At 52.6% G+C, this 9672-nt stretch overlaps 1 protein-coding gene across 4 annotated transcripts in view; it reads left to right on the top strand.

Annotated features, from left to right (window-relative positions):
* The window catches only part of OTX2 (orthodenticle homeobox 2), a 37796-nt gene that overhangs the window by 8654 nt on the left and 19470 nt on the right, over positions 1–9672 (top strand). For 3 of the 4 annotated variants that reach the window (XM_077323995.1, XM_077323997.1, XM_077323994.1), the window contains 2 exons: positions 1487–1824; positions 4059–4210. In XM_077323995.1, the coding sequence (XP_077180110.1) occupies positions 1728–1824; positions 4059–4210 (249 nt within the window). In that variant the 5' untranslated portion in view covers positions 1487–1727. Of the gene's footprint in view, positions 1–1245; positions 1365–1486; positions 1825–4058; positions 4211–9672 lie in introns of those variants that run through there. The other variant, XM_077323996.1, reaches the window with a different exon arrangement.

The following is a 9672-nucleotide window of genomic DNA, read 5'->3' as shown; positions in this document are numbered from 1 at the left end:
TCAAAAACCGGCCTCTTTCTCTCTCCCCCGCCCCTTTCCCCAAAACGGGCAGCTCATTAGATCTCCGAGAATCTCCAAGGCGGCGTTTTCTTCCACAAAATGCTCAAAAGCTGCCTCTGTCAGAAGCGATTAACCTCAACTCTTCTCTCCCCCCCCTCTTTTTACCACCCTGCGAGGGTCTGGCGCTCCGAGGGTGGGGGATTTAATTTGGGGGGGGGAGGGGGGGTCCAAAGAGGTGTTAAAATGACTCATCGCGCCCCGATCCGAGTGCCTCAAAGGACATTGGAATCTCTTATCTTAGGGGGAGGATGGGGGGGGGGGAAGAAAGTTGTTTGCCCCCCCATTGAAAAAGGAATCCAAGGAAATCTCTCTCTCTCTCTCTCTCTCTCTCTCTCTCTCTCTCTCTCCCCCCCCCCCTTAAGCTCAGTTCTAAGTTTCGCCCTAAATCTACGTTCCCACTAAGCTTCCCCCAGGATCCCTTGGAGGGAAGCACTTTAGGCGGAAAAAAGAAGGAAAAAAAAAAGATTCACTACTCCACGCCAAAGTTAATTACTAGTTTGTTTAGCTCACAACAATCCCTTCCCCCCCCCTCTTCTCCCCCTCTCTGTTTTTTCCTCTCTCTCTTTTTTTTGCCTTCTAAATCTAATTAGCCCAAGTGCTAATTGTTGTTGGAGGGGGGGGGGAGAGGGATGAATGAAATCACTGCAGATTTGGAATGAGGAGAGGGGTGTGTGGGGGGGGGGGTGACACGCCCGCCTCCCTAAGCTGGCCATTTTAATTTTGAACTTTGGGGAGGGGGAGGGGGGAAGCAGGTTGGTCGGTCGATCGCTCGCTTGGTTGGTTTGGGGGGTGGGGGAAGAGGGCTGCTTTTGCAATCTCGAAATCCGGGATAATTAAAAAGCTGAGTGAGGGGGGGTCACAGAGATGCGGCTTTGTCCCCTAAAGGAGGGGGGGTATCTTTGTTAGCACGGTGTTTTTTTTTTTTTTTAAAGAGGTGTCTTTTGTATCTCTCCTCAACTTTTCGTTGGAGACAATTAGCGATTTGTGAAGCCATGCCAACCTCCCGCTCTCGCTCTTTGGGGACGGCGGGAGGTGGGCGCTATCCGCGTATGGGGGGAGGGAAGGGAGAATCAGTCTGTTACTGTATTGCCTGTAACTTTTGTAAAGGGGGAGGACGGATTTCTGCCTTCAGACACGCCTCACTCACACACAATCACACCCCCTCCCCCACCCACCCACCCCTCCCCCGGGAAAGACCTCCCGACCGCCTCTGGGCGATTTTGCTGCGTCTGCTAAAAGGAGCTGCTAAAAGGAGACCCTTTTCTCTTCCCAAAACGACGGCTTAAGGGGACTGGGCTGGGCGGGTGTGTGCGTGCGTGTGTGTGTGTGTCTTGGGGGGGGGGGTGTCTGTCTGTCTCTCTCTCTCTCTTTCCCCCCCAGCCTCCCCCCACCCCTAAGGATGGCTTCTTTCTGTTTTGTTCTTTAGACGCCAGATGTCCGGAGACTTCGCCATCCTAAGCCCCTGAAGAAGAAGCAGACAGAGGGAAAGAGAGAGAGAAAAGGGGAAAAGAAGAAAAGAGAAGAGAGAAAGAAGTCAAGAGAAGAGAAGAGAAGTAAAGGGAGGAAAAGAAAAGAGGGGACTCCGGAACTCGCCCCTCTGCCTCTGCCACCCCACCCCCGGGCCGGGGATTTTTGCCATTTTCTCTCCAGCCCGTCCCAACTTTAGCATGATGGCTTATCTCAAGCAACCACCGTATGCCGTCAACGGGCTGAGCCTCACCACCTCCGGGATGGATCTCCTCCACCCGTCAGTCGGGTACCCGGGTAAGCAGGGAGGGAGCCGGATCTTTTTTGGGGGGGGGACTGCTTGCCGAAGGTTTCTGTTAAGGGGGTGAAGAGGAAATATCTGGGGATGATTTGGGTTGGGGGGGGGGGATAGGTCTCGGGAGTCCCTCTAGGAGGCAGCTATTGATTTTCCTCCCCGATGATAGATGGGGTTAAGGGAGGGGGAAAGAAAGGGGGACTTGGAGTAGAAGAAGATTTGTTTTTTAAACCCCACTTTTCACTACCCGAAGGGGTCCCCCAAATGACTTGCGAACACCTTTCCCTTCCTCTCCCCACTACAGACACCTGTAGTGGGTGGGTTGGAGAGAGCTCTGCGAGAACTGAAAGAACAGTTCTCTCAGAACTGGCACTCACCGGAGGTCTCCCAGCTGGCTGCCTGTGGAGGGGAGGGGGATCAAACCCGGCTCTCCAGATTAAAAGCTGCCACTCGACAAATTTAGAGTTCAGTGTCTCCTTCAAGAGCAACAATTTTTTAATTATTTATTTGTTAGGTTTAAAGGGGCCCCTGGATTCTAAATTTGGTCTGCTGCTTCGGACCAACCATAAAAGCAGGCTGGCTCTCAAAAAGAGCTTTTCACTACCCAAAGGAGTCCCGGAGTGGCTTATAGACCCCTTTCCCCTTCCTCTCCCCACCAGAGACACCCTGCCAGGTAGGCGGGGCTGAGAGAACTGCTTGGCAAGGAGAGCTCTATGAGAACTGTGAATGGCCCAAGGTCACCCAGCGGGCTGCATGTGAAGGAGGAGTGGGGGAATCAAACCCGGTTCTCCGGATTACACCACATTGACTCTCCTGGGTGTACATCTCGTTCCCCTCCCCACCAAAAAAAAATTGCCTTGCCCTACCCGCAACTATGGGCCTCCTGGAACATTGGTTACCCTGTGGAGTTTTGCACCAAAGGTGATACATGCTATCATCTTCAAAAGGACTTGCTCCCGAGTATACATACCCTAGGCTTATGGGAGAGCACAGAAATCTGGGAGATTGGGGGGGGGGCGCACCTGATTGGTGTTAAGGAGGGGGTGTTTGTTTAGGGGACCAATCTTTGTGCTGAGAGATGCTGAATTGAAGGCCCCGGGGAGGGCAGTATATAAATATAAATATAATAATAATATAATAATAATAAATATAATAAGGAGAGACCCTCTGCCATGAATGTGCACGGCTCTTTGCTTTGAAACCTGTCCTTTAAAAACAGTTAAACACAAAGCATCAAGGGATCTGTGTGTGTGTGTGTGTGTGAGGGGCTTACTCCCAAGTAAGCGCAGGTCCATCTGGATCACAGCCTTGACTCTGCCAGAGACTAGATGTAAAGAGATGCTGGCAGGGGCTCATGGGAATTGTAGTCCATGGACATCTGGAGGGCCGCAGGTTGACTACCCCTGCTTTAGGCTGATCCGGCTTGGAGCAGTGGGTTGGACTAGACAGCCTCTAGGTCCCCCTTCAACTCTCCGATTCGATGAGAACCTTCCCGGAAACATCCCAGTGGCTCGCCGTGTTGGTCTGAAGTCGCACAACAACAATAAGAGTCCCAATAGCCCCTTTAAGACCAGCAAAGATTTATTCGAGGTTGTGAGTGCCTGCACTCGAAATCTCACGTCTTGAGTAAGTCTTTGTTGGTCTTAAAGGGGCTACTGGACTCTGATTTTTGTTCTTCCCGGACAGGTTTACGTTGCAGCCTGACTTGGAAGTTGCCCCCCTCCCATTTCAGTTTTCTTTTGAAAGACGGCATCTCTGTGGCTCCTGTTTTATGATGCCGTACTCTCCTGCACCCTTACTTGGGAGTAAACTCTGCTCTGAAACCAGTTGCCTTTCCTTCCAAGGAATCACCCTGCAGTGCAACCCAGACCTGAAGGAGGGCATTTTGGTCTTGAGAGGCCCACCCCTTGAAATGTTTGTTGGTCTCCCAGGTATGCTTGGATTCGAACCCAGCTCTCCTACTGCAGACCAACCTGGCTCCCCTCTGAAACACCAACCTGCGGTTGAGTGATCAGAGAGTACACTTTATCATGGACGCTTACTCAGGAGGAGGCCCCACTGGATTTGGGAGCTTTCTTCCCTCTCGCTCGATGGTACCTCTGGCTTCTTGAAGTGCCTGGTGGATCAATCTGGAGAAAGCACAAGAAGGGGTTATGGGGGGGTGGGAGGAACGGGGCGAAAGGGCCCATCCGGGGCTTGCCCTAAGACCTTCTCTGTGCCTGGCTTCCTCCTCCAGCTACGCCCCGCAAGCAGCGGCGGGAACGGACCACCTTCACCCGGGCCCAGCTCGACGTCTTGGAGGCCCTCTTCGCCAAGACCCGTTACCCGGACATCTTCATGCGAGAGGAGGTGGCCCTCAAGATCAACCTCCCGGAGTCCAGGGTGCAGGTAGGCTGCGAAGGAGGGCGCCGTATCCGTTTCCTTCTGGTGGGAAGCGCTGTAGGGCAGGAATAGTCAAACAGTGGCTCTTCGGAGGTCCATGGACTACAATTCCCATGAGTCCCTGCCAGCATGCCAATTGTTGTCCATGGATGTCTGGAGAGCCACCTGTTGTAGGGTTTTCAAGACCAAACCTTCAGAGCTGGTGGCCTCCCATCCAAATACGAACCAAGGCCCACCCTGCTTGGCTTCTGGCCTGAGACCGGTCTGTTGGTTTCAAGGTTAGCCCTAGAAAAGCCTTCCGAAGAAGAACTGGTTTTCATACCCTGTTTCTCACTACCGGAAGGAGTTTTAAAGTGACTTCCCTTCCTCTCCCCACAACAGACGCCTTGTGAGGGAGTTGGGGCTGAGAGAGAGCTCTGAGAGAACTGTGACTAGCCCCAAGGTCACCCAGCTTGCTCCATGTGACAGAGCGGGGAATCGAACCGGGCTCTCCAGATTTCTTAACCCGGCCAGTTCTAAGGGGATCCAAAGAGATAGGGAAGAAGAAGAAAAAAAAGAAGACAGACTAGTTTTTTTATATGCCACTTTTGACTACCTGAAGGAATCCTAAAGTAGCTTCCAAACTCCTTTCCCCACCACAGACACCCCGTGAGAGAGGTAGGGCTGGGCGAGCTCTAAGAGAACAGCCCTGCGAGAACAGCTCTGAGAGAACTGGGAGTGGCCCAAGGTCACCCAGCTGACTGCAGGAGGAGAGGGGGGGAATCAAACCCTGTTAGCTCCAGAAACGGCATCCTCTTTCCGTGGGAGAGAGACAAGTACAGAGAGGCCAATAAGGGAAAAAGCAGGTTACAAATAAATGCCAAAAGGGCAAATAAGTGCCCTGCATTCCTTATAAACTATTTGTCACATTTTTTTCAAGCCAGAAAAGAGGGCAGCAGAAAGGGCTGAGCTATCTCTGACTGCAGGCGAAGGACATTTCAGATGGTTCCTCCCCACGTCTGTCCTTTTGCTGGAACAGCTTCTTTAAAAAAAAAATTGTTTCGGCTACAAAGAGATACTCAAAACTCCCCCTGCCCTGTAGTCTACAATAAGAAAGACTGCTATTCCCTTGTCTGTTTAAATCAGGCTTTCAGAAAAAGATTGCCGAAGTTCCTGCAGGATAGATGGCGATTAACCGTAGAGCCCCCATGTTCAAAAGCAGTGTATCTTAAATGCGGGGGACAGAAAGCTGTGGGGGGAGGGCGATTTTCTTTATGCCCAGCTTTACGGGAGTCCAGGAAGGGTCTCATTGGCGGCTGATAGAACCATGATTTGGGGTGGCCAGAGTCAGACTTGCCGTTGACTGCCTCTGCATAATGACCTTTGACCTCCTTGGTGGTCTCCCATTCAAGTGCTCTGATGAAGCCGGGTTCCTCTAATACTCATAACTGTGTGCCATCCAGCCACGGATGATTCGTGGCAACTCCAGAAGCACGGGGGGTTCGAGGTGAGAGAGGGGCAGAGGTGGTTTCTCCATTGCTTTCCTCTGCATGGCAACCACTCTCGGCTTGACGGTCTCCCACCCAATGGCTGACCCTAGCCACCCCGGCTGAGCTTCCAGGCTCGGACGCAGTCAAGGTTCCTTTGCTCACATCCAAATAGAGCCGCACTCGACATCCCTTTTCTAGAACACTGTCTTATCCTGGGCTGATTCTGCACTTCGTTTATTCCGTTGTGGATCCTGCTGAATTCAGATTTATTTGAACTCGGGTCTTCCTCTATTCCCCCCCCCCTTCTGCATGTGATTAGGGAAGCTCAGAACAGGGAGGGGAGCCAAGCACAGCAGGAGCATCTTTCTTTTCTTGAAGGGGGGAGAAAGAGGATTGGAGACAGCAGAGGAAGGAGAAAGAAACCTAGAGGCAAATCTTGTCCGAGAGAAGTTAGGGCTTCCCCTTTAAGGGAAGCCTTGCAACCTGGGAACTGATGCGCTGACCAATCAGGGCTTTTCTCTAGCATTGAACGATCGGCAGCCAATTATTTTGGGGAAAGCAGACAGCTGCATGCTTACTCATGCCAATTTTTCAAATATCGAGGGTTATATCCACTCCGGGATATTGCGGGGGAAATGAAGGGTCACTCCGGATCAATCCTATTTGTTGCAGAGGGAAAATTTAAATTGCCCATAATCAAAATGGAAATCGCATTCAGGGTAGACGGCAGGGGCTGAATCAACCTGGGACTGGAATAAAAGCTCAGTGCAGATTCACCCCTGGAAGCAGAAGGAGCCACCTTTGCTTCAGTCATGGAATGGAATTCCAGTTGGGACCTCTGGAAGGTCCTTACATTTCATTCCAGATCATTTGGACCTTGAGGAAGGGGTGGAAGGTGTCATCATGACATAGTGGACTTCCTCTAGGATTTCAAGGCAAGAGTCAAACACTCTGCGTAATGACCTTGGACTTGCTTGGTGGTCCCCCATCCACGTACTCACCAGGGCTGACCCTGCTTAGTTTGTGAGATCTGAAGAGATCACACTAACCTGGCCCATCCAAGTCAGGGCAATGATAACTGTATGCCATCAAATTGTGGCCGACTTATGGTGACCCTATAGTTCTTTCTAGCTTAGAGAGGTCCAGAGGTGGTTTGCTATTGCCTGCCTCTGCGTAGCAACCCTGAACTTCTTTGGTGGTTTTCCTGGTCATTTTATCTGGAGATGCCAGGGACCTGACCTGCCAATTTCTGGACAACCCTGTAGGGGTTTCAAGCCAAGAGACATTCAGAGTTTGTTTGCCATTGCCTGCCTCTGCATAGCAACCCTGAACTTTCTTCTTGGTCTCCCATCCAAGGACTAACCAGGGTCATAGCTTCCAAGGTCTGACCAGATCAGGCTAGGCTGGGCCATGTTTAGGTCAAGGCTAGAGACCAACACAGGTGGTTAGCCATTGCTTGCCTCTGCATAGCAACCTTGATCCTCCTTGGTGGTCTCCCTGGGCCTTGTATCTGGAGACTTCCTTGGTGGTCTCCCATCCAAGGACTAACCAGGGCCGAACCAGCCTAGCTGCCGAGACCTAACTTGCCTTCTTTCTCTTTGCATAAGAATCACTCCCAGCTAGCTTCATTGTTCCTCCCCCACTCCGAAAATCGGCCTTGTGAAATGGACCATTTAGGAGAACCCAACCAGTATCCATGGCTGAAAGGAGACCCGATGGGCAGGGATGCCACGGCTGATCCCCTCTCTTTGTGTGTGTGTCCTCTTGGAGGAGCGCAGCCCAAGTGAAAGGCCTGGTTTCTGTTTGCATTCAGGATTAAACGGCCACCAAGATGTGTCGTGGAGAGAAAAATATGCCTCTTGGCACAGTGTTCTGACACCCTATATCTAGCACTGCTCACGGAAGTTAAACTCTCCCTCTCTCTCCCCCTTCCCATCTCTCTCTGTCTGTCTCTCTCTCTGTCTCTCCGTCTCTCTCTCTCCGTCTCTCCGTCTCTCCCTCTGTCTCTCCCCCTCCCATCTCTCTCTTTCTGTCTCTCTCTCTCCATCTCTGTCTCTCCCTGTCTCTTCCCCCCATCTCTGTCTCTCCGTCTCTCTCTCTGTCTCTCCCCCTCCCGTCTCTCTCTGTCTCTCTCTCTCCATCTCTACCTCTCTCTGTCTCGTCCCCCGTCTCTCTCTGTCTCTCTCTCTGTCTCTCCATCTCTCTGTCTCTCTCTGTCTCTCCATCTCTCTCTCTGTCTCTGCCCCTCCCGTCTCTCTCTGTCTCTCTGTCTCTGTCTCTCCCCCTCCCACCTCTCTCTCTCTGTCTCTCTCTCTCCATCTCTGTCTCTCTCTGTCTCTTCCCCCCGTCTCTCTCTGTCTCTCCATCTCTCTGTCTCTCTGTCTCTCTCTCTCCATCTCTCTCTCAGTCTCTCCCCCTCCCATCTCTCTCTCTCTGTCTCTCTCTCTCCATCTCTGTCTCTCTCTGTCTCTTCCCCGTCTCTCTCTGTCTCTCCGTCTCTCTCTCTGTCTCTCCCCCTCCCGTCTCTCTCTCTCTGTCTCTCTCTCTCTCCATCTCTGTCTCTGTCTCTTCCCCCCGCCCCGTCTCTCTCTGTCTCTCTCTCTGTCTCTCCATCTCTCTGTCTCTCTATCTTGTCTTAAGCAAAAGAACTTGTGGTTTTGGAGTGCGGCCCTAGAACACACCAATCCCATGTGACTGGTGGCCCAGTTGCTTAAGCTATTTAGTGGCACCCAGTTTGGGAACAAGATATTTTTTAAAAATCCATTTAAACATGCAAATAATTTTTAAAAAGAGCAAGAGCACCTGAAAGAGAAACACAATTTGTGGCAGGGGAAGTGCTTGTGTGGGTCCAGAGTCACTTCTTGAAAGTCCAGGAGCGCCTTAAAGGCCAACAAAATTTAGACCGATAGAATCCTAGAGTGGGAAGGGGCCATGCAGGCCATCTAGTCACACCCCCTGCTCAGTGCAGGATCGGCCTCAAGCATCCAGGAGAAGGATCTGTCCAGCCGCTGCTTGAAGACGGCCAGTGAGGGGGAGCTCCCCACCTCCTTAGGCAGCCCCTTCCACTGCTGAACTAGACTCCTAGAATCCTAGAGTGGGAAGGGGCCATGCAGGCCATCTAGTCCCACCCCCTGCTCAGTACAGGATCGGCCTCAAGCATCCAGGAGAAGGATCTGTCCAGCCGCTGCTTGAAGACGGCCAGTGAGGGGGAGCTCCCCACCTCCTTAGGCAGCCCCTTCCACTGCTGAACTAGACTCCTAGAATCCTAGAGTGGGAAGGGGCCATGCAGGCCATCTAGTCCCACCCCCTGCTCAGGGCAGGATCAGTCTCAAGCATCCAGGAGAAGGATCTGTCCAGCCGCTGCTTGAAGACGGCCAGTGAGGGGGAGCTCCCCACCTCCTTAGGCAGCCCCTTCTGCTGCTGAACTAGACTCCTAGAATCCTAGAGTGGGAAGGGGCCATGCAGGCCATCTAGTCCCACCCCCTGCTCAGGGCAGGATCAGTCTCAAGCATCCAGGAGAAGGATCTGTCCAGCCGCTGCTTGAAGACGGCCAGTGAGGGGGAGCTCCCCACCTCCTTAGGCAGCCCCTTCCACTGCTGAACTAGACTCCTAGAATCCCAGAGTGGGAAGGAGCCATGCAGGCCATCTAGTCCCACCCCCTGCTCAGTGCAGGATCAGCCTCAAGCATCCAGGAGAAGGATCTGTCCAGCCGCTGCTTGAAGACGGCCAGTGAGGGGGAGCTCCCCACCTCCTTAGGCAGCCCCTTCCGCTGCTGAACTAGACTCCTAGAATCCTAGAGTGGGAAGGGGCCATGCAGGCCATCTAGTCCCACCCCCTGCTCAGGGCAGGATCAGTCTCAAGCATCCAGGAGAAGGATCTGTCCAGCCGCTGCTTGAAGACGGCCAGTGAGGGGGAGCTCCCCACCTCCTTAGGCAGCCCCTTCCGCTGCTGAACTAGACTCCTAGAATCCTAGAGTGGGAAGGGGCCATGCAGGCCATC

This window comes from Paroedura picta, chromosome 2 (assembly GCF_049243985.1).
Source record: "Paroedura picta isolate Pp20150507F chromosome 2, Ppicta_v3.0, whole genome shotgun sequence".
NCBI lineage: Eukaryota > Metazoa > Chordata > Lepidosauria > Squamata > Gekkonidae > Paroedura > Paroedura picta.
The sequence above is the reverse complement of the archived record's forward strand: the minus strand, read 5'-3'. Positions and strand labels throughout refer to the sequence as shown.